Source organism: Equus asinus, chromosome 6 (assembly GCF_041296235.1).
Source record: "Equus asinus isolate D_3611 breed Donkey chromosome 6, EquAss-T2T_v2, whole genome shotgun sequence".
NCBI classification, from domain to species: domain Eukaryota; kingdom Metazoa; phylum Chordata; class Mammalia; order Perissodactyla; family Equidae; genus Equus; species Equus asinus.
The window spans coordinates 101,135,293-101,162,459 of NC_091795.1; the positions used below are offsets into that span (position 1 = coordinate 101,135,293).

The 27,167-nt window shown below is 41.6% G+C and overlaps 1 protein-coding gene across 25 annotated transcripts in view; it reads left to right on the forward strand.

The window, feature by feature from the left end:
- The window catches only part of MYT1L (myelin transcription factor 1 like), a 451,359-nt gene that overhangs the window by 319,509 nt on the left and 104,683 nt on the right, over positions 1-27,167 (forward strand). For 19 of the 25 annotated variants that reach the window (XM_070512674.1, XM_070512676.1, XM_070512678.1 and 16 more), the window contains 2 exons: positions 7,142-7,497; positions 23,170-24,147. In XM_070512674.1, the coding sequence (XP_070368775.1) occupies positions 7,142-7,497; positions 23,170-24,147 (1,334 nt within the window). The remainder of the gene's footprint in view (positions 1-7,141; positions 7,498-23,169; positions 24,148-27,167) is intronic. The other 6 variants (XM_070512695.1, XM_070512684.1, XM_070512694.1 and 3 more) reach the window with 1 other exon arrangement.

Genomic DNA, 27,167 nt, shown 5'->3' on the forward strand with positions numbered 1-27,167 from the left:
GCGGCACCCACACACAAGGGCTGCATGAGTTGAACTCTTTCAGCCCTAAAGGAACAGAGACACATGGGTTATTTCAGGTGAAAAGAGAAAGAGGAGGGGGATGTTGTTAGGATTTCAAGAATTTTTAAAACACTCAAGAAATAATCTCAGCAGCCAGTAATCAGACCTCCAGGAAAGCTGATTTGGGAAATGTGCCAGCTTCCCGCACGTGCTGCGTCCAACCTCCAAGGGACGTCAGGACGTCAGCGGGCGTAGATGCCCAAACCAGCCAGACTGTTGCCTTCGCTTGGGGAACTATTTTTCTTGAGTTGAAATAGATTAAAGTTAGTGTTTATTTTATGTTTTATTTGAATATTTGAATTGCTATTCAAGGCAATAAATATTTAATAACAGACTACATCATGTAAAGTGACTTAAAAAAAGATGAGAAAGCAAGTCTCTACCTTCCAGAAACAGACTTTTTTTAGTTCTCTAAGCCGAAGGGTCAAGTAAATATTCTGAAAAATTATTCCCGGAACGTCTTAGAATGCCTGGAACATTTATGTCACATTTAAGTTAAAAACGTATACTTTTCAGATCAGCTAGATTCTTATTTACAGCACTCTATAGAGGATGAACAAAATTAAGAAAATATGTCAATATGTAGTTAAAACTGTCAAGTGGTTTTATTAATATATATGTTGTTGAAAAGCTCTATCAGGAGGATGTTTGAAATGCTAGCTATTTAATTGAATAATTCAGTGAATTAAATTACTTCTGAAATATTTTTCAATGCTTTTATATATCCTAGAGACATATAAGAATAATGATTTAAAAATTCCGAGGTAAGAAGAGATGTCAATTGTACTTAAAACAAGAAGAGGGAGAAAATAAGAAAAAGAGAACTCGGTTTTCAAAGCATCTCCCACATACCAACCACTAGGTATTTTACATATATTGTGTTTTTCACTTGCTGCCAAAAGTCTGTGAAACAAACATTACTGTGTCCTCTCACAGAGAGATTGAGGCTAATAGGAATTAAATAAGTTGCCCAAAGTTAAGTAGTTGTGCAACCTTGAGCAAAGTTACACATGCACACCTGGCAGAGTTCATTTTTATATTGGTGTAGCTCTGGTGCCACTCACAGGTGTCTCCAGATGTCTGGTGACCTGAACCTTGCTCCGTCTCTGTAGACGGCCCATCCTTGCAGGCAGGTTCAGAGCCTGCCCACAGTGCGCTGTCCCTACTGGTCCCGCTCACTCTTCTCACACCTGCTGGGGACGCCCCAGTGCTCTGCGAGCTGTCTGGTGACTACACGTTTCTATGCCCCCACACCCCTCCCAGCCAGGATTGGAGCTCCCAGGGCGGGGGCATGAGCCCCGGTGCCCATGCCTCCTATGAGCCCGCCCAGCACTCAGTCAATGCTCCTTCCATCGGCCCCTTTCCGGTCCTTTTCCTAAAATCCCCCTGGTGCTGAGGGTTCTCTCCTGAGCTGCCTTCTCCTCTCACCCACTCTTTCCCTGGAAGCCAGCTCCATCCCCACCAGGGAGTGACAGTACTGACAGTCCCAAAGCAATGTTTCCAGCCGAGACCTCCCTCCTGATTCCAGCCCCTGTAGCTGTCATCTAAACTCTGACGCTTAAAATTTAGCACACCAAGTCAGCCTGATCTCTGCCCACTCCCACCAAAAAAACCAACAAAATCCTTGAGTCTGTGGATTCTCCATACCGGTGGATATGATCTTGCTCTCCTCCAGCCCATCCCCACCCTGCAGCCACAGTGCGGATCTGATCGTACTAGTAAACGTTCCAGGGCTTCCCACTGCTCCTGGGGTAAACACTAACCACCTTATCAAGCCCATCTCCATCTCCAGGTCCTCACCTGCCATCCCACTGATGCAGTCGCACTGCTCACACTTCCTCTGTCTCTCTGTTTCTCTATCTCTTGCTCTCTCTCCCTCTTGCTCTCCCACTCTACTCCTGCCATACTGGTTCCTCTGTGAAGCTTTTCCCATCCTCTCCATTAGGGTGACTGTCTCCACTCTGCTCCTGTCCCATGAGGTTAGGGATGTGTCTGCCTTGCTCAGCAAAACATTTCCTGAACAAATGAATCGCTCAATCTAATCATTCAACAAATATTTTTTGAGCACCTACTTACTATATGATAGACATTAGAGAAACAAGTATGTTATTGTTTTAATGGTTCCTTACAATAGCCCAACAAGAAGGCAGGGCAGTCTTTAGCCCTCTCTAGAAGTCAGAAAGCCAAGACATGGGGAAAAAAGGGGTTTCAAGGACCTCGTTCAGTGTTCCTCAGCCATGTGACTTTAAGCAGTTACTCAAAACTCTGTCCCTCAAAATGGGAATAATAGCTTCTATCTCATAAGGTTCTTATTCCCGCCCCTTCGTCTCCTGTTTCAGCTGTAATGAGAGACCAGGGAACAGGGCTTGCTCTACCAATTGGGTTTCTCAGTTCCTGAGACCCACCCCGCTGCTCATAGTAAAATTGGATAAATGAAAACCTCAAGAAGAAGACCATTACAAATAACATGGAAACTGGCCTCAAGAACATGTAACACACAGTATTGTAAATACATGTGTTCACTGTGGGAATTCCATAGCAAGTAATCAATTTTCTAGAATAACCTGATGTAAAAAGACTAAGTTTGTTTAAATCAAGTCATTGTCAAAAAGATTATAAAAGCTGCAATATCAAAAGGGCATTTTGAGGTGTCCGTACGAGTACAGCCATGCCCATAGGAGGAAGTTGGAGCTAGTTGAATGCGGTCCTTCCATTTGTAACTTTAAGTAACTTAAGCAGGGTTGAAACATACGAACTACCATGATCTTATGAGTAACAGTATTTACTAATGCTTTGAAGTTTCACTGTGTGAAAAACGTAGAATGCATTTGTTGTAATCTTCAAGTGTTTGCTTTTATATGAAGTGATGCGAATGGAGGAGAGGATGTGTGAGAGACAGTCTGTCAGTTCACTGCAGACGCGGACTTGGCATCCAGCCTCTGAGGTGCGAAACAGCAGCTATCAGTGCTGCAGCTGCTGGAAGCGTCTCTGTTTTGAGGCGTCTACAGGGGTCATGGGAGACGTCCGCCCTCCCACTGCCCTTGTCTTCAGAGGTAGCCAGGTCTGGGTTGCTATAGTTATCAGGATAAATTCCTGGAACGTCTGGGGCAGGAGACCGGGCTTTCTTAAAGCCATGCTTTTAAAATCGTGTGCCACCTCCCGAAGCTCAGATCCTCTCTCCTTGTCCCCCTCTCATCTCCTTCCATGCAGTGTCTAGTCCTCTCTATCAGTTTTTCATTCAACATATATTTATTAAGCACTTAGTGTGTCCAGTATGCAGCCTCTTGCCACATGCAGCTATTGGACACTTGAAATGTGACTAGTGCAACTGGAAATTAATTTTTAAATTTTCTTTTGTTTTAATTAAATCACTACATATGACTGGTGGCTACTATATTGGATACTGTAGCTCTAAAATATAATAATCAATTAAGCAGAAGCCATTTTCTCAATCTTGTGAAGGAGAAAGACAGTAGGTCAACCTGTAATCACACCAGAATGTGATAAGCGCTTTCTTTTTTAATAAACAGAGAACACTATGGTTTGTCCATTCATAAATATTCATTGAGCAAGCATCATACGCAAGGTTCCTTCAACCACTGTGGGAAATACTAGTGGAGACTTGACTAGAGTATTGAAAAGCAAGATGGAAGAATGAGGCAGTGACATGAATTCCAACAACAAGCCAAGCTTAGACCCTCCCTGCATGTGGGAGATACAGATGAAGGACCAATCATGGCACCTGCCAAGTTCATTTACCTGGATTTCACCTTGGTGCCAGCTTTCCAGTTATTCCTAAGAATCCATCATTTATTCCACTTGGTTTCTGTCGATCTGGGGACATTCCAGAATTGTGGGGATTTGTTGCTTTCTTAGAAATCTGACTCATATGTGGTGACAGACACGAGTCCTAATGAATCTGGATGTGGTTGTGGCAGTGAGGCAGGCTGGCTTTTCCAGCACCTGATCAACAGCACCTGCCAGGTGGAGGAGGGGCAACCCCACTCTTCTTCAGGTGTGCAAATTCTCTCCTTCCAGGGCTCAGCCACTTTATCAGCAGACGTGGTGTTCACAGAACGTGGGTTTAGGACGACCCACACTCCCCAAATGTTCCAGAATTTCTTTCTATGACTTTGCTTTGAAATATTCCAAACCGTCAGGTCTCCTAGACCAGGAGACATCTGTCGATTTGAGCAGGTTTTTGAGCCACGTGCTGTTTGACACAGATAGAATGAAATCTGTCTTGTGGGCTTGAATTCTATTGTCACATTTAAAGTGAATACCAGAGCTGCTAGTCAATGAGAACCGATCAAATAGAGAAGGGACAAACAGGATTTGTTTGTAGTTGGAGTGCAATTTTATTTACTGTTTACATTAGTGGCCATAAGAAAAAGCTTGAGCGTCAAACCATGTGAATTGGCAGAACACACTGGAAGTTTGATGCCAGCTAATTCCAAACAGTTGAAAAAGATGAAGACAAGTGGTTTACAAAATGTAGGATAGAGAAGTAAAACCAATCCAGGTAACAATAGGACAATTTCCATTCACTTGCTCCAAACTCTACAGCCCCACCATCTCAAAATATGAGCCATCTTGAGATTTGGGGCAACTAAGTGTTTGAGAGAATAAAATAGGAAACCCCATCTTAGTGCTGGATCAATACCATCTAAAAAAGTTCCCCATTGCCATGTTGAGGCTGGGGTATTTTGAATAACATTACTGAGTAGTTTGGAGTCAACTGGTTTTACATCATTTTCTAGCAATCTGGATGAATCTTATGGTTAAAGGTGGGCCTCCCTATCTGTTTTAGTGAATGCTTGTTGTGCAGGTAGCTTTGATCCAGAATAGATGCATCAAACAATTTATTGAAGAACTGAGAAGAGAGAGAAGAGGCAGGGGAAGGTGCCAATAGTCAAATGACCTGCAAAATCACGGGCAGACTCCAGAAGAGCAAGAAACACTTATTGTTTCGTCTACTAATTCATTATTTCGACAAACGCAGAGTGAATACGTTAAACAAGTCCACTCAGATCCAAGACCATCTTGTGAGAAGACTTAGTCTTGACTGGTTGTCAGGTAGGAATTCGGCACAGTGGAGGTGGAGAGCAAGGTGGGGAGGAACTGATCCATCAGCACTGTAGAATATCTCTCTGAGATTATTGACTCAGATTCCCCCTAATACGTGTAAAACTTCTCATAAAAAAACCTCAGATCTCTGTTTATTTCACGTTAGAAATACTATATAGACTAATATTTGTTTTCTTCAGTTTTTTCTGGTTATGATAAGTATTATCCTTGTTTTGATTCTTACGTTTTTAAGTGATGATAACTTTAAAGGGCAGGTGGCCAAGCATCCCAGTGCTTCCCAGGAGAGTCGTGCCGCCTGCGCGTGGCTCCCAGCTCCTGTCTCACGTGCCCTCTAGTCTGCTCTCCTCATTGCACCTTGTCATCACCTTTCTAACACGCAAATTTGATTGCATCATCGAGCACGTGAAAAAACTCAAATAACTCTCTATTTCCTGCATAAAAGTCTCGAATCCCTAAATTAGTCCATAGGTTGGTCTGATCCTGCCAATTCTCAACCCTTACCTCCCACCCTCATGCCCACTCCAACCTTCACACACTCTAAACTCCTGTGTTTTGTTTTCTTTAGTTTCCTGAACCTATCGTGCTCTTTCATACATTCACACCTTTGCAAATTCTCTGCTTCACTTGAAATGTGTTGAGATGGTCTCTTTCCCTCGCAGACGACATGGGCATCTCCTTCAAGGCCGATCTCCAGCGTTGCCTCTCCCTGGGGGACTCTCAGCTCCCTTGACTGGCGGCCCCTCTTTTCATGACCTAGTGTCCTCTATGTATTTTTATCACAGCATTTGTCACACTTCACCCATTTGTTCAACAGCCATTTGGTGAGTGCCTGTGCCCTCCCAGGTCTTTGGTGTACCGTGGTAAATGGTGATCGTGGTTCTAAAGTGGTCCTGCTCACTTGCCTAAGTCCCCAGTTGGATCCATGTGGTAAGGATCTGTGCCTTTCTCCTCTGAGTCTCCTGCACAGCACAGGGTCCAGCACGGAGGAGGCTCCCAAAATAAACATGCACTGGATGGGTTTGTGACTGACTAAATCTCTCACCATTCCCGGGCCCAAACAAGCTATTCAGAGTCTGCTGGAACCCCTACCAAAGCGGTCTGTTAGGAATGGAGATCACATATGGCATTTTAGACAAATAGGATATTTGCCCACAGTGTATTTGCCTCTATGTCTTTATCCCCCTTTTTCTTTATAGTATACACATAGGGTTTTCAGGAAGAAAAGAACTGTAATAGCGACATAGCTTTGGAAAATTGCCCTTGCTCCAGGAATGGGTGTGAACTCCTGCTGTAAGGGGCTTACCCACGTTTGGGCCAATTTCAACATGATTTGGTAATGACTGCCAATAACACTGAGTGTTTCTGTAATGTTGGGGGTGGGACTGTTGCAAGCCAAGGCTGACAACATTCTGCATGAGTTTTAATTGTACAGTTGCTCTCATCAACAGGGGTTTATGGCTCATCTTCTTTGAGTAGGTCATTGTGTCTAAAGATAGAATTTTATCCACGGAATATATAAATCCAGATATATCCAAAGCTTTTTCACAACATATGTATTTTTATATATCACATAAATGTATATATGTTAATATAGTGTGCATGAACTAATTCTTCTTTTAAAATGTATGTTACACGTAGTATATATTTGAGACGTTTAATAAATTTGTGTTGTCAGCTACATGGTGTTGTGCAAGTGCTTTATAAGCCATCCTCATGAATTTTATTAGGCTCTCCATGTTATCACTCAGAATGATAGTAATGAGGAACGAGGAGATCAGAAAAAACATTAATGGTAGCTAGACAAATGCAAGCTGAACTTCTTTGTACTATCATTTCATTAACAGATTTTGGCACATGTGTGAGAATGGGTGTATGCTTAGATCCCTGTGCTGTCAGTACTCGTGCTGAAACTAGCTCTCTTGATCAAGGACTCTTGTTGTTCAGATCTTCAAAGAAAGTAACACACATCTTCCCTCTCTCTCTTTTTTAACAGTGTATATGGTTGCCCCTTGGCTAAAAAAAGAAAAACACAAGATAAACAGCCCCAAGAACCTGCACCCAAACGGAAACCATTTGCAGTGAAAGCAGACAGCTCCTCAGTAGACGAGTGCTATGAGAGCGACGGGACTGAAGAGGACATGGACGAGAAGGAGGAGGACGAGGAGGAGGAGTACTCTGAAGACGATGACGAGCAAAGGGATGACGATGACGAGGAGGAAGAAGTGGACCGCGAGGAAGAGGAGGAGATCGAGGAGGAAGACGACGACGATGACGAAGATGGAGAGGATGTGGACGAGGAGGAGGAGGAAGAGGAGGAGGAGGAGGAAGAGGAGGAAGAAGAAGAAAATGGTAATCTTTAAAATATTAGCAAAGCATCAAGTGGTGATTTGGGCCAGTGTTTCCGCGAGAATTACCTGGTGTTAATACTCATGACACATTAACAATTGCCATATGAATAAGTTTGCCTGGTCAATGTTGAAAAGAATAACCATTTATGTGTCTTTAACTTTCATTTTAAAAAATTCCTTTAAATTGTCTATTAGATTTTATTTCAGCCAAATCTTTATTCAGATTGGTCATCACAGAAACTTGCTGAAATATTTATTGTGTACATTTGGTTAGCTTAGTAATTTTTTTCCAGAAAGTTAAGTTATCATACCTAGTCTTTAATTTTTGCATTTTCTGGGATGCTCTACCTAAGAGATACTGTTATGAGCTGAAATAGTGCCGTCAGGATGACTTAGCTCATGCCTCCCAGGAGTTGGGAACTTTGTTATGACCATGGGGCATCAACTGGTGAAGTAGGTTTTGTCTGACAATTTCCAAAGCTTCATTCTAGCAACTGTCATGTATTGGGATGAGAAGGAAATGATCAGTCTGCCTGTCCTCGGTTTCCATAGTCGAGAACGATGTTTCTGCTCTGAGACGTGCAGCATTGTGAGTGAGGTGTGCGAGTGAGCAGCGTGCTGCACAGGGTGGTGGGCAGCCTATAGGCAATACATTCAAGATGATTTTTGATTTTACATCCAGTTTTCTTTTAGTGTCAGACTCAAAAATATGGCTTCAAAGCTAATCTTTTCATAAAAGTCATTTCTTCTCTAGAAAGAAGTGTGTGTTTTCTGAAGAGTCTAGTTATGGTCTTTATTGGATTGGGGTTTGCCTCAGAGAAACGCGAAAACATGTTTAAAACTGAAGGGAATTTTTTTTCTTACCCTTCTTCCTCAGATTCAAAGCTCTTTGAGAATGTAAACTCTGGGAGAGCTGATTTCTCGGTACAGAGGAGAGTTGTTGCAGCCAGGAGAGCTCTTTGAGATGAGGCAGGTGTGAGCCAGTTGTTAATCCCATGCAGCGGGCATAAATTAACATTCCTCCTTCAGAAGTCATCATAGTTTGTTGCAGGAAACCTGAATTTTATGAAATAATTCTGGATTGTTACAGTGGTTTAAGGTCCTTATGAAAACAATTCGTCATCACGTTCACGTAGATATACAAACGTATCTATAGATACATGTATACACACATACACACGTGTACGTTTCATGGATTAAAATTTAGCCTCCCCAGGTTCTTTTTCCTCCTTTGATATTCTAGACATGGTGTGGAGATGGTCTAATTAGGAACATCAGACACACACAAATATAAGGCACCACCAGTTCTACTAAGTGGACCGTGGGCATAATAATGCCCCAGTACCATTAATGAGACGACGGGGAGTCCATGCTGAGAATTCACAACAGTAGCCCAGGGTAATAAAATCTGTGCAAAGTTGGGGAGTAGACCAATTTAGCAAATTATTTCTTGACACTATTAAATGTGTGTAGTTTGGGATGAAATCATTAATTGTTGAGGCTGATTAATGATTTGTAACTTAATCATGGCTTACTATAAAGATAGCATAAAATATTGCTCTTTTGTATTCTCGTTCTATGTTTGGAAAGCCATAGAATTAATATTTGAAGTTATGGATGTTTGTGTGTTTGATGGATTAGGACAGGAGAGATTTGTAAATATGCACCATTTAACCAAAGGTCTTACCCAAATTCTAGGTTCTGCTCTCCATTTGCTAGAATTAAACTTTCAGTTTTAGTTCACTTAGGGTCATATTTTAAATAATTTACTTTTAAAAGTAGAAGGGACGTATTTTGAAAAAGTAGTCAGAACCTTATTGAAGTAGTCTAGAATGTGACTGCAGAGGGTTTTTTATTCTGATGGGAACACTTATAACTTTCTAAAAAGTGGAATAGCAAATCAAAACTTATGACATTTTCTGGAAAAATTCAGGTAAGTGGCATATTGATAGTACCATGAAACAAACAAGTGCATAATTATAATGTAGACCCCAGAATCTCACATTACTATTACGTGACCCACCCAGCACAGCAACCAACACTTGGAGATTCAACAAACGTCATCTGAATCTGAAGCACATGAGGAAGCAGCTTCCGGAAAACAAATACTCATTTAGAGGATAGATAATCAATTGTTAGTTTCCTGGGTTCAGAATTTATATTCAGCATCTGGACCCCAGCTAAGTACCTTCTGGAATCATCTGTTACATTAAAGAAATCAGCTGGAACTACAAAAGAAGGGTTCAGGCAGGGCGAGATATTATGAGATCAGTAGACTTTCTGCTTCCATTGTAAGACACATATATCTGATTTACAGAATATCCTTGGCAGTAAAGTGTAATAATTTATTCCCTTTCAGATAGCCTCTGTCAACCTGCAAAAACAGGAACCAGTTTAAGAGGCAAACTGTTTATTTGAGATCAAAGAATTACAATTCAGGGAGCGCAGATTCAGGTAGAAACCCAAATAGTGTCCTGATTACAGGAGAGGGGCTCAGGATTTTTACAGGAAAAGGGAGGAAGATGAGGTGAGTTGTATTAAAGAAGAGTTCTTGGGTGCTAGGTGAGGTAAGGCTGGGTTTGTACTTCACAGATTGGCTGGAGATTCCGTCATCAGGCAAAAGACTAGACTTGTGCTTCACTGATTGGTTGAGATTTGGTCATCAGCAAAGTCCAGTTTCACCAGTCCTTATGGACAGGCTATTCTTGTCCTTACTGACTGCTTGGAAGATTGGCGTTTTGGTCCAGTTTGGAAGATAAAGGAAACAAGACGTGCAAGACAGCTCCTCTGAAACGGCTTCTCCAGCTCTGTTTTAACATGGCTCCACTCATGTCACACCTCTCTGTGAATCTTAACTCCCAAGGAGTAATTTAGATCAAACAATAGTGGCCCATGTGGAGGACCCTCCACTGTGGTTCTGATTGCCACAAGTTCTCTGCAGGGAAGCACCAAAGCTTGCTTGATTTTTAAGTCAAACGAAAGTACCTCTCCCAGAAAGAAATCACTTCGGAGGCCTGATTCCTGAAGACCGTTTCACCGGGCTTCTCTGTTAGAAGAGAAGTCTCCACCGGAGGAGTCCGATGAACAGGTGTTCCAAGACCCCACTTAGCCAATATCTCATGACAATATTCTAGGTGTACCGTACTCCAGGTATTTCATAACCCTGCAGGGTCAGGAGTCTTCAAGAAGATTCCAGATCCAAGGAAGTGCATAGCTTTGTTGATTGAGCGCTCATTTTACAGGATCAAACTCCTAGCTATGTTTAATTTAGTGAGACAGCTTTGAAAGGCGCGTATCTGTCAATCTCCTGCTTTCCTGTCCTCACCTACCGAAGACATTCTCTTTTACCTTACTGCTACATTTAGTGCCAAAATCACTATCTATAAATGCGAGTTTCTGCCACCATAGCAACACCTTTAACATGAGAAACGCAGTGTGGGAACTACAGGACATTCCATGTAGCACATGGCAGAGATGTGCGTTTATCCCCTCCTTGAATGGATCTGGCAGAAATTGGACATTTCTGAAAAACCGGGAGGTGTACCTTTCTGTGTCCAGTGATCAGAGTTCTGGGTCACTGTCTTGAAGCTGGCCTTTCGTGTTCCTTGGTCTACACTCATAGAGACTGTTCATCCCTGGGTCATCAGTAGATTCTCTCCAAGATGGATTGTGCCTTTTTCTTAGCAAATAGAAGCACAGGAAGAGACCTAACAGAGAAGCAAGGCAGTCGTAACACAGTGAGAGGAGAACATCCCAAACAGTGCTGAGAGCCTGGCACACACGTGCACATTCGCAAGTAGCAGATGATCATCTAACGGGAAGAAACCAGGGCCTCAAGACGGAGCCACAGGGACAAAACTTAAGCTGCCATCGGCTTTAGGAGTAGAAATAAAGTCTCTGACTATTTCTGCTAATAGGATGCCGTTATTCATTTTTCCCATGTACCATTTTCCACTTCTGTTATAAATTGAAATGGGGAGTTTATTGAGAGATTTTGTTTTAGATAAAACAAACGTATACAAACCACCAGATTAGAATGATAGGAGCCCACTTACGGAAGGAGCGTTATTTATAGCTTGGGAATTAGGTGTTAACTTTAATTCCAAAGATCCTCCAGCATTGTAGTACATATGAACCGGAAGGTTACCGCTGATGTGCATTTACAATGGTTATGTTAATGTACAGTATTGTGTTTGTTTTTCACAGTGATTGTGTAAGATAGATAGAGTAGAAACAATTTCATTCTCATTGAATTCCTTAGAAACTGAGGCTCAGAAAGAGTAGATTATTCTCAATAAGTGGTGGATATATGGTCAGACTCTGTGGATGGTATTTTTCCTTCTACAGAACTCACATTCCTTTTATTACTTTCTGCTTATTTGAACAACAGGGAAGAATACCTGAGTAATTCATTTCAGATTACATTAAGTTCATATTTAATTAATCAAAATGATATTTATTGTCCAGTTAAACTATCAGAGGCTGGTCTTTTGCATGAAGAATTTTATTTTAACATTGTAATGGTCTAAGTCTGCATTTAATAAATAAAAATTCCCTTGTTATCCTAAAGTTAAGAAAAAAGTTATTCAGGGGTTGTAGATTTTTCTATTAGCAGATTTGTACGTATTATGATAAATATCTTTTTGGATTCTTGTGACTTGAGAAATATAGATTAAATTGTTATGTAATGCCTAGGAAGTTATGGTATATTTTCATACTTCAGTCCACTAAAAAGAATAAATCTTTAAATAATGTGTATGTGTATATATGTACACATATATGTGTATACAATAAATATATATATATATATATATATCCTTAGGAGTACATATTGTATCTGCCCACTGACAGGAAAGAAAATTCCATGAAGAAGAACATAGCAATGTACTTTCCAGCTTAGAGGAAACTTTCATATTCACTACCACTTTTAACATATAACTGTTTCTTAATATTCTGTTTCTGAAATACTTTTTATGGAATCTTGGGACTGTCTTGGACAATTCGACTTTGAAGGACAATTCACTTGACCGTTAGGTTAAATTAGATAAAATGCAAAAGCCCACCTTTTCTCAACGTTTTCTGGCTTTCTTTAGCACATTGTTCCACATATGAACTAGCCAAAGAGATGTGGTGGCATTCTTGGAAGTTCGCATGTAAGGGAGAATTGGGTGATTTGAGGGAAAATGTGAATAATTATTTTAAGAACCTTTTCGAATGTAGATGTGATTGTTCTAGCAAGGCCGAGCAGGCTGACCAGAGGCAGGGTAGAGATGGGTGGTGTGGAGTCAGTGGGCACCTTCATTAGACAATGTAATGTGCCTCTTCCCTGTCATCTACTGAAATCATCGGATGTGCTGGCGGTCAGTGCCTGTGATATCCTGATCCTGGACTATTCCCTACACCCTCACCATGAAACATCCTCTATGTAAGTCAAGCTTCCAACAGGTCATTTTCCTTCTGCACTAACTCAACTTTCTTTGAAGGGAATTCTAGACAAAACCCACACTGTATGAATTCCTCCTCTCAGAAACAAAATTTTTCTAAAAATTGCAAAGTTTCCAGGGTGTTTTTTCTTCCAAACAGGATGATGCCCTGGGCCCCCAGTCATTAAAGCATCATGAGAATTTGCAGTAGATCAGCTTGACTTTCCCAAGACAATGACAGAATGAAGGTGAGGAGAGTGTGTACTGTGGCCTCTGAGATCCCCAAACCACCTTTAGGATGTTGTTCTCATATTGATTAGTCAATTATCTTCTTACATCGTTCTCAGGGAAATGTCCCTGATGAGGGAATCAAGTTGAAATGCAGACAGACTGTGAAAATCAGAATTAGCCGACCAGTTTTCTACTGCAGTCAGCAGAAAAAGCAATGAGTTCTGAGACCAACATAGAAACAAAGATGATGTGTTTAGTATGCAAGGTTTCAACTTGAGAGCGGCTGTGCACACAGTTGGGAGAAAGAATATGATGATTTTTTATCATCTTAAAAATTAATCTTTCCCTATATCCATGAAGGTGTTATCTTAGGAAGTTTGGTGTGCAGATATGTTGATGTGGATGGCTCTATCACTTGGAAATGAGTACACACAGAATTAGACATTTCTAGCTATCAGTCTGTGATAAAAGTTAAACTTTCTTCATGCAAACTAGTTTTGAATAATTATAAAAATATAATTATATCTTATATTTCATGAATTTTCACTTCAACACAAACCAGAAAACTTGCTGAATATGTGCGATGTCATGTACCTTTGAGATGTAAGCAACATGCTTAAAGTACTGGGAAAAATCTTTTTTATATAATAATGAGAAATAAAAGATGTAAGAGAATAGATCTAATTTGTTTTGGTTCAATTTGTGTTAAGGCCCACTTGAAGGAATTACCAGCTTATTTTCTTTCTCTTGTGAATTTAATTTTTATTCCAAATGCTGGTTTATCAAAGTATAAAATAAAACCCAGGGACAGGTTGTGTCCTCCAGCTCTGGTCGTATCACGTACCTTGAGTAAGTCACTTATGCTCACTTGACCTCAGTTGCACTTCCAAAGATTAGGATGATACTACTTGCCCTCCATTCACCCTACTGCCATGTTTCAAAGCTTCCAGAAGTTGCAGTATTTAGAAATGCTTAAGAAAAGTAAGCAGTTCAGAACTACAATGCAGCAACTGCAGCTAAGGATGACTTTCGCATGGCACTGCCCTCCCGTGCATTTACTCGAACTTTTCTGTACTTCGGAACCCTAGGTCCTTGTTTACATGTAGCAAATATATTATGTGTATTAAGGCTGCATTAACTTAGGACTCAGAGCATGGTGACAGCTCATGTCAAAAATGATACGTATTTTCCGTGAGCCAGTGGAAGCAGCCTGGTCCAGTGGACAAGTCTGGACTCAGACTAAGGTGAGTGGGAGTCCTGGATTGATTTCCTAGCCATGAACAAAACACTAGACCTCCCTGGCTCCTACTCATTCACCTGTAAGGTGGAGGTGATAATATGTAGCCTGCAGGACATTGTGGCCTCTAGAAATCACGGGCCAGGCGCCCAGGAAGGCTCCGGGCTCCATGAGTGCGTAATACAGTGGAAATTTCTGTAAGGTTGCCAGTGCTATGTTTTCGTGAGCAGTGCTCATGTGATATGACCACCCTTTTCTTGACATCGCCGAGTGGCATCTGGGCTTGTGTCTTGATGTGCTGTGGCACTGGCCACATGTCACCCTCACTGCCCACCACTCGGCCCTTTCTGTTTTCTGTTCCTTCCTGTTCATTTCTCTCTCTGTCACCAACGACAACGTGACTTCCGTGACTGCCAGGATCTTGTCTCTTTGGTTCATTGTTCTGCTCTGAACAGGCCTCGATAAATAGCCATGTCATGAAGTATAAATTTGTCTGCGATCTGATAAAGGGTTGTCGTATGTTGCCCTCTCCAAGGATTTTGCACTTTGCAGTTTGAAGAAAGTATCTAGAAATGCAGATATTAACCATCATAAAGAAAGACTGAGGGAATATGACAGTCTCATATCTTAGGTAGACATTTTTCTTTGTGCCTCAGTTTCCTATATGAGCTCATTCTTGGGAGAGATTTGTCATTGCCATTTAATCAGCTGTGGTGGACCCCCCGAGCCTGAGCCGAGGTTGGCATCTCCGAGGTTCCTCATTGCTTAGAGAGTGGGTGTCTGTGGGAGTGCGGGGAAAGCCTGGCCTGCATGCCTCGTTTCACTCATAAGTAAGCCTTTAAGACAATGACAGTCACCGAAGTCAGTAAACTTTTTAGAAATAGATGATGTGGTAGGAAGCCTTCACGTGTTCATAAAGGAGAGACTGTGACAAAAGGGAGACAACACGAATGACCTGACTGGGTGTGGGGAAGCAGTCACTCCTGCTCCACAGAGTGGATTAATTTGCAAAGACAGAAAGCAGAAGACAGCAGCAAATACAAAGGTACAGAGCAAATTCAAGTCCACTAAACCAGTTCTTTGACAGATAAGTAGGTTGAGCTGTTTAATGTACAGACATTTATGGTAATGAGACCGAAGCCCAGAAATAACCACAGAAGAAACAACACAGAGTTCAGAAAAAAAGGCTGGAAATATATTTTGGGTGATTGTATATAATATGCCAAAATCATCTCCTCAGTGATTAGCACAATTGAGAACAAAAAAAACTACCATCTGAAGGAACACGGAGACTGAAGTCCCCGCAAGGCGTGGGCGTTATTGAAGGTGAAGGAAATTCCTTAGGAGGCTGTCTGTCATTCTAAATCTGAGTGGTAGAGGCGTCCTGCCTGGCATTAGTAATCTCTCCAAGTGTCTGTCTTGGTTCTCCACCTACAAATAGCTCCTCTGTCATTGCCACACCACAACACACGCAGGTAAGGAAGAGCGAGGAGGCCAGCACAGGAGGAAGCCGTCATCACAGCTCGCCTCCGCCTCTCTGAGAAGGAGAGCATCTCTCCGCTGGGAGGCTCCGGAGAGGAAGACCCCCTGGGCCGTGACAAGTCTCTCTCCTCATGTCAGCACGTGCAGAGGATGTACTGGCCTGTGCCATCTCCGCACAATGGAAATAGCTGTGCCCAACAGAGTGTGTAAACCACAGATCCCCACGTAGGTGTGGGAGTCACTCTAGTTAATTTACACAGGGCAGGGGATTGTTACTGACGTGCAGTATTTCTACTTTGCTCAATTTAAAAAAAATCCAGCCAATTCTAAATATTTTTTTTTACAATCAATAGAGAAATCATATGCCAGATATCAGTAATTCATTTTTAAACAACATTTAAGAGAGACTTAGAGCATTTTATTAGTCTGTGAAAACAAAATTCAGACCTTCTTCATCCACACTGATGGCGGTCAGTGCAGAGTTTGTGGGTACACGTCTGTGTCCTGGTGCCTCGTGCCCCCTCTACCAGTGTCAGCTATTCAGGGCGCGGGACATGTGTGCTGTTGCTGATGACACTGCTTAAATATCGAACTAGCACTTGAAGCTTTGGGATTGTAGAGGGTGGAGGTGGTAGAGAAATGCCCTGAGGTGGGGAAGAGAAAGAAAAAACAGTCCAAGTAGAATCAGACCATGTCTGCACCTATGGAGCAAAAGGAGAAGCAGATCAATCATCAGAGAGCAGAGGGTCCTCGTGGCCCGGGTGGCATGTAGAGACAGACTTGCTCCTCTGCCCTGAGATAACCCTGCATCCTTGCCGTTTCAGCTAAAGAATCAGGGACATCCAGGAGTAGGCTGTTCCATTAGGAGGCACAAATTTAGAAAAAATCTGAAATTTGTCATTTAGAACTCAGTGCCCCTCCAGTTGAAGTTCTGTGCTCCTCCTGAGCACTCTTCGAATCAGGAGCTGGGGAGGGTTCTTTGTGAGTCGAGCCTCCCTTCTGGTCGAGACAGCCTCTGCATGCTCCCCACTGCCTCCTGGTCTCTCCAGCATAGGGTGTGAGGGCCAAGAGTTACCTCTCCTCCGCGAAGCAGAGAAATGCCTTACTTAACTGGGATCTTCGTATTTCTGGATAATTTATCTTTGAGATTAGAACATTTTATAATCCCCAGAGTATTTACAAGTTTTGGAAAGTAGGGGAAGTGTCGTGTGATGGAAAAAGACTCAAGGTGGCACAAGATGCCCAGAGTGACAACGCAGGACCCGCCACTCCCCAGGGCGTGTTGATTGGCGAACAGGTTGTTTCAACTCGCTGGAGCTAAGTTTCTTCAAATGTGATGTCAGAATTTTCACTGTGTTATCTCTATAATTCTTTCCAGCACTAATATTGTAGGATCCTAAGAAAATGACAATGGCTGATGTTGGAAAATGTGGCCATCTTCTCCGTTCTCATGCTTGGAAGGGCCGTAAGCACAAATCTCTGCTAGGATCATTTTAACCTCTAATAACCGGAAACCACCATTTAATTGTGAATAGGAATAGACGCAGTCTGAAAGCTCCTCACAAAACTGAAAATAGGACAAACAACCACAGTGTAAAGTAAGATGGAAATAGAAAAGGTGATAGTTAAGCCTGGAGAGGTGAGGAATGTGGAATCTTCCTGCCATATATGACAGGCAGCTCTGTTCCACTCTCACCCTCGAGCGATTCTCCTTTCATTCTTGCTGAACTGAGGGGGCTTTTGAGTGTGAAGGGGTCTTAGAAGTTTTCTTGTTAGACACCCTGCTGTTCAGATGGGGAGAGTAAGACTTCAGGAGGGAGGGAGAGGTGCCAGGGTCCTGGTGCTAATCCCTAAAGAAGAGCTGTGACCAGCACTAGCCCCTCCCCAGGGCCCATCCCCGAAAACTCTCTCCCTACATGGAGGGAAAGGTATGGCGTTTGTCTCAAAGTGCGTCTGGGTGTTTGAAGGAGGACTAAAGAGTGGGAAATGAACTCATACGGCTCTGTCTGGTCTAGAGAGTGCATGTGTCACAAGTAATGATTGGATCATTATCAATAGAACACTGATGTGGACACAGTCTGTCCTGTGGTCCTGCCCACTCCTTTCTCTGCGTAACCTCATCCCCAGTTGTCACCTACCTTCAAACCTTCACACCTACTCAATTCCCTCACGCTTTCCAGGAATCTGCTGTTATAAACCCACTCTGACGCTCTTGAATGTCAGTCCAGGATTTTCCAATTTCCTAATCTCCTTTCCACAGAGTGGACCTAAACTCCATTAGTCAGGAACCTAGTAAAGGAGGGGCTAAGCTAACAATCCCAGCAGAAGTTTCAATGGCTGATGTTACAACTAAATCCTCAAATCATACAAACCAATGTGCAAGATGAACGTGAAAAACAGCCACCACCTTCTGCGTGGTAGGCAGGTGGGAATCGTGTGTGAATCAGGTGGGAAGCAATGAACAGCTAGAGGTCTAGCTGGAACTAGTCTGGAAGGAGCCTCTGGGTTCCTTGTCCATGAGAACCATGGAGGTCTGGGTGCTGTTGAAATAGAAGCAGCACTGTGCCCAGAATCCCGGGAGGGCATTCCTACTCTGTCACTTACAGTGTGAGATGGTGAAGTCCTTCACCTCTCTGGGGCTCTGTACCATCTTCTCTAAGAGGGAACACTAAGTGCTTCACGCCTCTCTCATAGGGTCACTGGGGTCACAAAGTGAGGACAAACAGCCATGTGCCAGGAGACTGTGTCGGCTGTTTTCCCGTGCTCACTAATTTCGCATAGTCAAGACAGGAGGGTATGTGCTGCACTATCCATGCGATATGGTATATGGAATCATTGCCACTTTTTCTTCTTTCCTATGGTTACAAAGGCTGTTAAAACACCATCGTCTTTTCATTAGAATCTTATATATTATCACATTTCTGTATTTACAAGTCAAAAATGAATTTTGATATTCATTTATCTCTATAATCAAAAAGGAAACACCCATCTAATGCCATTTGAGTGGTGACCTTTCATTACTCGGAAAGCCTTGGACTCAGACCACATCTCCTGTGACCCGGTAAAGTATAGAGTGATTCCAAGTAGTAGCGTCTCCTCTATCTGTTTGTTCCAGTATGTTTTTTAAAAATCAGTTGTGTATTTGCTTGCCCGTGGCCTATTTTGGTGGCTAGAAAGAAGAGTAGGAACAGAATCAGGACTGATAGTGAAGGAAACAAAAGTTGGGTCTCAGATATATTTTTTAAAGACAAAGCGCTAAAATGCCGGTGCTTATATTTATAAAGTTATAAGCCACAGAGTTGTAACCACATCACAATTTAGTCCTGAAGGCAGAGGAAAAACATCCTCCCTGACTACATTTTTTTTTGTTTAAGAAATTCTTTTGGTTTTCTAATTGTAACTATTGAGCATAAATTGTCGATAACAATCTGACTCAAAGGAGATAAAATTGAGACCTACAACTTTTCATAAAGCTCACCTAAGAATCAAAACTACACACGTAATAGCAACAAAAATGAGGTTAGTAGTTGGCTGATGGGAACGTCAGAAGGGCACAGGGACTTAGCCACCGAGACGCCTCTGCTTTCTGGGCTCAATTTCCTCACCAGGAAGTGCCTGGACCAGGTTATCTGGAATTCTCCATTCGGTATGAAACTTCTCTGAGTTCACCCGATGGTGAACCCCTGGGCTGTTCCCTACCAGAGGTGACTCCTTCTCATGTCTGCCACTGTGCAGCTTTACCAGAGCACGGGCTTGGAATAGAAAACCACAAAAAGAAAGCTGAGGTCCTTTGGTCTCTTTAAATCTCTATCTAAATTGCTGTGCTCTTCTATTTAAAATGTGAACCTGTACTTTAAAATAATTTTCTGGTAAAATGCTTTATTTCATCACAAGTGCATTCTGCCTATTTGATAGAACACTGATCATGTCAAGAACTAATCCAATTGACTCCTTTATCTCTTGTGGCTGGAATATTTAGTCTGTGGACTGTTGGTACCACACTGTTAATTCCTGACTGGCCAGAAAATTGTGGTCCATTTCCCATGGCCCGATTCCACATATGGTCCATTTTATTATTAGCCTCAGCAAAACATAACTAGATGGGTAAGTTTCCTGAAAACACAAAAGCAGAGATGGAGTTCTGAAAGCTCACTGTAGGTGATTTTGAATTCTGGAGGAGGCTGATGCACGGTGGATATTTAGAACCTGCTTGTTGACGGCTTGATTGACTGTTCCCTTCCCTCAGTCCATATGACTAAGAATTGACTTTTTATTTCACATGTGTTTTGAAACAGTTAAATACTGGTAACTTGAGACATTCCATCAACCTACCAGGAATTTTGGCCACTCATGCCATTTCACCAGCAGTTCCCACAGTTACTGTGAAGGTCATGCAGCCTCAGACAACACTGAACATTGGTAACCTGGAAGGAGAGCCAACCCTTGCAGGAGGCTATGTAGTCAAATGTTAATACATTTGCCCTGCCTGTTCCAAATTTCTTCTACAAATAGGCTGATTTCCCCCATCATCTGCTCCATGGGCCAATCCCCCCATGATGGGACTAGCCCCCACGTGCACAGACTGCTTTCACCATGTGCGGTCTTTACATGGCACATCCCAGTCCCACGATTCCTGTAGGAGGTCTCTGAAAGGGGCCAGGCCTAGGCCACTAGCATCATGCAACTGGTAACCAGCAAAAGAGTGACAAGACTGGGTTATCTGACTTCTACTTTCATTTGCATTCTGAGATAACTACAAAAGCTGTGTGCACGTCCTCTCTCGCTGTACTGCTACTAGAATCCAAAGCAGGAGGGTATGTTGGAAGTGGCCTGTCTCTCCCGGTTTTCAGACGGTAAAGGGACCCCACCTCAGCTTCTTCTCAGCCTCCCTCCTCTGTGGCAGTGAGGCTGTGTGGAGAAGCGTGTCCATCTTTGTTTTAGTCTCTTTTAGAGGAAGGTAGCTTATGAATCAAGGGAAGAGATGAATAGGTTTCTGGTGATCAAAAAGCAAGACGTGTTCCTTAATTATGGGACACAGAGGCGAACGTAGGAGCTGTTGGGAAGCTCAAAAATAACAGGAAAAACCATTTCCTACCTGGAACAAATGAACTGAAGATAATCCCAAGGTTTAGAACATGGAGAGTTAACTAGAATCATGTCTATAACAAGTCTGGTAGAAAGGCAAAGAGTTTCATAAAACGTGGATCCCTGTCAAATTCCATGTGCAGCCTTGTTGTGGGTTTAGAAGGAACAAGGAGATGACACACACGTTCTCTTTCCTTGTTCACCACTTTCACTAATTTCTTCCTTTTCCAAGGTCTTTGGGATGACAAGATGAGTTTCACAAGAGAAAGTTAAGAGAAAATCGTCAAAACAATAAATCTTACCTGACTGTGTTTTCTTCTTTGACTCAACTTTCAAAATGCTTCAAGATGTGGCATGTGCTTTCCTATTTTCAAACCATAACTTAGAAATCTGTCTCATGTGTAGGTACAGTGGCGCTGGCTGTCAAAAGTCACCAGATATTGTGTGGAGGTCATGGAACCTGGTTATCTGGAGGCTGCTGCTTCTCACAGCCTGGGAATGTAGAAATCAAAGTGCATAAATTGAGAGGAGAATATAACTTTTATGTTTTCAAAAATTCATTAGAACAGGATTCCTTCAATTCCTAAAAGCTTAAACCCTAGGCCAGTGGCATGGTGTACATTTGAGATGGATGCTTCCACAGTATTTCTGACGCCCTTCCAGTACTCGTTGATTCTATTTTTCTTGCCCTTCTTTGGAAATATATGTATCCTTGCACTAAGGAAATTGATCTATAGGGATTATCATGAAGATGGACAACATTTGTTTCCTCCAATTAACGATGCTCTATGACTAATATATAACAAATTTGATTTGCTTTAATAAAAGATGTGTTTGACTTTAGAAATTTGTTGGTTCTGTGTATGACCTAGCAAGGATGTTGTTTTCTGCTGTTGATATGTTGATGTCCAAACCTTTTTTACCAACGAAAGCCTTTTCTGAGGGAACACCATGAAATCCATAAAGAAATCACTGGGGGCATCCTGACTCAGCTCTTAATCAACAGGTATTTTCTGCTAATTAATATATCTCATTTCTTCAGCTCATTAATAAACTTTAAAAATTCTTCTTACTCTGGTTCACAGATGTGAAAATGGCATGAAGCTAACCAAATTCAGTCTGAGGGAGGGGGAAAGAATACCTTTGAGAATCCATTTATTATTATCTATATTTGCAATATATATGGTAGCAATTATGTAACATTGTGAAGAGAAATGCATATCCCAAATGTTCCTTTAGCATCAAATAGGATACATTTCAGATGAAACCGAGGGGTTCTACATAATTTTTAACATGGTCTTGTTTAACATGCTCTAGTTTTGCTAAATACTTTTTGAGATTGGATATGATGCTTACTCACACATTATTTCCACTGGCTCACCAGAATCTCCCTAGGCTTCGACGTGGAGGAAATTAAAGCAAATTAAAGCTGCACTGTACGTGCTACAGTCACACAGCCCATGTCCATACTGGTTGTTATAGGCATTTGGTCACTGCGTACTTTTTCCTCCCACTCTCTCAAACCTGCTGAGATACTTATGCAGGAATTACAGTTAATCAGATTTAGTTTCTAAACTTTTACTATGGCATTCCTGTTATTTCACTGTGGATCATGATAAATTGTCTCTAAGGTAGAAAATTCAAAATAACTCTTAATTCAGCCCAAATATGTGCTTCTGATACTGAAGGCCCAACATAGGTGGCGTCCCTGCATGATTCCTCAACAACCTGAGGCTTTCTTCTGTCTTGCCTGAGCATCACTGTGAAAACAAACAATTTAAAAGCGATTGCTACGACCATCTGTTTAAGAGTTGGCAATGAGTAAAGGTCATGAACTCTTAGAAAGCCTAGTAATATGATGAATATAATTATTATGCATCTGGTTGGGCTGTAAACAAATGAAACCAATAAAGAAAAATTTGGAAGTAATGAAAAATTAATATATTTACCCTATATACTGGTTTATTTTAAGATTAAAGAAATTAAGAGTTTATAGCAACCATTTTAAATGGCCTCCTGTGTTTTCAGCACAATCCATTTTCTTTATGTCGACACTGTCAGTGGAGCTGCAAGCAGGACTTAAGGTTCCATTAGGTAATGAACAGGGCTTGGCTTACAGTTAACTTGCTATCCATGCTGTTGCAACTAAACTTCAAATTCTAGCCATTTTTTTTCTTTTCTTTTCTTTTTTGTCCTTTTTTTATTTTCTTTGCAGAAGACCATCAAATGAATTGTCACAATACTCGAATAATGCAGGATGCAGAAAAGGACGATAACAATAATGATGAGTATGACAATTACGACGAGCTGGTGGCCAAGTCCTTGTTGAATCTTGGCAAGATTGCCGAGGATGCAGCGTACCGGGCCAGGACTGAGTCAGAAATGAACAGCAATGCCTCCAATAGTCTGGAAGATGATAGTGACAAAAACGAAAGCCTGGGTCGGAAGAGCGAGCTAAGTCTGGACTTAGACAGTGACGTCGTGAGAGAAACGGTGGACTCCCTTAAATTATTAGCACAAGGACACGGAGTGGTACTCGCCGAAAACATGAACGAGAGAAATTATGCAGACACTATGTCACAGCAAGATAATAGAAACATGAATTATGTAATGTTAGGGAAGCCCATGAACAACGGACTCATGGAAAAAATGGTGGAGGAGAGCGATGAGGAGGTGTGTCTGAGCAGTTTGGAGTGCCTGAGGAATCAGTGCTTCGACCTGGCCAGGAAACTGAGTGAGACGAACCCGCAGGAGAGGAACCAACAGCAAAACATGAACATCCGCCAGCACGTCCGGCAAGAGGATGACTTCCCAGGAAGAACACCTGACAGGAACTATTCTGACATGATGAACCTGATGAGGCTCGAGGAGCAGTTGAGTCCCAGATCGAGAACTTTCTCCAGCTGTGCAAAGGAGGATGGGTATCATGAAAGAGATGACGATACCACCTCAGTGAACTCGGACAGGTCCGAGGAAGTGTTTGACATGACCAAGGGAAACTTGACCCTTCTTGAGAAAGCCATTGCTTTGGAAACTGAGAGAGCAAAGGCCATGAGGGAGAAGATGGCAATGGAAGCTGGGAGGCGCGACAACATGAGATCATATGAGGAGCAGTCGCCACGACAACTTCCCGGGGAGGAGAGAAAACCTAAATCCAGTGACAGCCATGTCAAAAAGCCATACTATGGTAAAGGTAATATTTCTACCTAACGTAAGTTGCCTTGTGAAAATTAGACTAAAAGATGTCAATTTTAGTCTACAATTAAAGTATGCATCACACTAAATTATATCCCTAACGCATATTTCTTAGAATGGATTCCAGAATTATATTTTGTGATTATGTTTCTGAACAGTAAATAAAATATTTGTCTGAGAAATACACAAAGCAGCTCCATGTCATATTATCAGAGCAGATGACTAACATGATATTTCAGTGGAAACTGCATGCCTTGGAAAGATAAACTTAGAGCACAAACACATCATGTAAAAGACAATATTAGGATGAGCCTGTGTTCTTATAAATGAACCACAATCTATGTGGAGGGCAAGGGGGTATGTAGCAACTAGTCAATCAGGGATGAAGCACATCTTTTATCAATTGGAATGGGTAGGTGGCATCATGATTTATACAATTATCATCAAAGGACAATTATTGATGAAACCTCCCCCACAGAAAACATCCCTGATAGAAATTGAACAGTAATGGAATGACCAATAACATAAGACAAGGCCAGTGACTGCACATTAATTATCTTAAGATAGGAAGTGATGGGAGCCATTTGCTATGCAAGGCACGCTGTATCCAATGCTGAGATCAGTAGTAATTTCTTTAGTATATTCATTCTCCCACACTGATTCCATTCCATTGTGGAAACAGTTATGGTGCTTACTTTATTATAAAACGCTCAAAACCATCCAATATGATAGTTTTAACCAGATTTTCACTTATAAAATATGTGGGCACATATTTGCATGTATCTACATATTCAATCATATACATTTGTAGTCAATATATCTAATATGTATATATATATTTCCAACCTGAATGATTGGCTTCATGTTTGTAGTGAAAACAGTGTCTACTTTCCCTATAAAGTGGATTATAATTTAACCTCATGTAGAACCTTGCCATCGCGGATATCTCAATTACAAGACTCTTTTGAAGCTAAGTAAGAAGGAATTTCGAGAATGAAGTTGGTGATTCCTTAAACCCTTCCATATTAGTATCAAAAGTGATCTTCTGTTTTGCACGTTATTCTACTCCTGATGAATACTGAGTTTCCTCACTGCGGATCTGATAATGAGGTTCAGGAATTTGGTTTGAAAATCAGTTGCTGTATAACCTTCAAACGATCAGAAAAACTATTTTTTCTGTTGTGACATAGGTGTGTATTCTCCTCTCAATGTGTGCACCTAACTCCTATGGTAAGTTGGGCACCATGATGACCAAATCTTAGTTGGAGACCAACCTTTTCCAGAGGCACTCTGGACTCTTCATTTGGCAAGTGCTTGAGCACTGACCGTCGTCTCAGTGATGCAGGTGAAGGCTAGGCCCTGTGAGGGGTGGCATCTGAGGAAGGGGCTGTTTTTCCAAGGCAAGGAGGCTAGCTCAGGGGAGCATCAGGCTGCTTTGGATGTTGTAAAGACTACAAAACATAGCATATATGTTTATAACCACAGTGCAATCTGGTAGGAATTTCCAGTTGGATATTTGAGAGTCATAGAAACATTTTTAGGAAGCAACAGTATTGTTTCTCATAGTATTGCTCAGTTGGACAAATACATGCCAGGCGTATGTTTCAGGGCTTTGTTGAGTGGCATTCATGGTGGAGTCTCAGCACTGAGAAACTCAGCGATCTTCCACGGACACCTGCAGGCTCATTTGGCGTTGCGGGTTCTGTGTGTTGTGGCTTCCTTGGTGTCTGTGGTTCCTTTAAACCCAGCAGCTTTCTGTAGATTTTGACTCATTTTGTTTTGTGATTGTTCTTCTGTTTTATTTTGTTTTTTGCAAGAAGTGGAATTCAAACCACTTGCCTCCCCTAAATAAATGGGGGCAGCAGTGGGAACAAACAGTAAAAACTGAGATGTGCTTTTTCCCTGAAATGAGGAAAGGGTTGGGGATTTGGACTTTCCAACTGAGTTGGAAAGCATTCATTTCTGCCTCTCCCCAGTTTTTCCAGAGCTTCTTCCTCTGATCAAAGCTCATTTCTGTTTCTGATCGATGTGTTCCACGTCGTCCCCAAGTTTCCTTTGAAGATGTCCGTAGTTGTATTCAGAACCAAATAAATAAAGCCAAGCAGGGACACCAAAGTGGGGCAAAGAGATTAATGCCCTCCTTATTAAAAAAATTTATGTGCTATCTTACCAACACTGCCAGTGGACAGTTCCTACAACCACATAGTGGATCAACAGTCTGTATTTTCAGCTTCTCTGTTGTTTTATTAAAGCCGGAGAGAACACTCTTATGATTTCTCGTTTATACACAATCTTCTCAAAATGATTTAAATGATTAATGAGTAACCTTTCCAAAATCTTGAGCAAAAGCAAAAGAAATTTATCACGCATCTCCTCTATCTTTCTTCTTTAAGAATCTACTTGAAAGGGAGTAAGGCGAGCAGACTAAACCAAGCGCACAGTTTTTCTAATAGATGTTGTTGCAAGATTTTCAGTTGAATTTTTGGCCTGTTTGCTTGGCTGCTTTGTGTTTTCTCGAATGTTTTCAGGATGAGCTGGGATTGTGAGAACTAAGATAGCAAGGGAGGTGATGGTGAAGGCGCCCGGCGGCCCCGCCTCCACCAGGACCCATGCATCGAGAGGAGACTATGCCCTTGTCGTCTTCCAAAAACTGAGAGTTTGAGCCACTTTGTTTTCATACAAATCTGTACTTAACTTCAGAACGTTTTCAAAATTTGTGAAATAATAATTGTAAGTGTCCTAATGAAAAAGTCATTTAATGATTAAAAATAATTTATTTTTTTATCCTTTAAAAGTCGTTTTTATCTAGTTTATGATTTTAAGCAGTATCTCTAGTTTCTGATTTTAAATAATCAATATTTTCCTTTGAAACTGTTACTGTGCACTTACTATTTTGTATTTGCATCAATTAATTTGTACCAATATTACTGTGAAATTACTTGAAAGGCAATAAAATGCTAGACTTTTAGTTTGCATGCTTAAGAGAAGCTCCAATAAGATATTTAGGAATTGAAATCA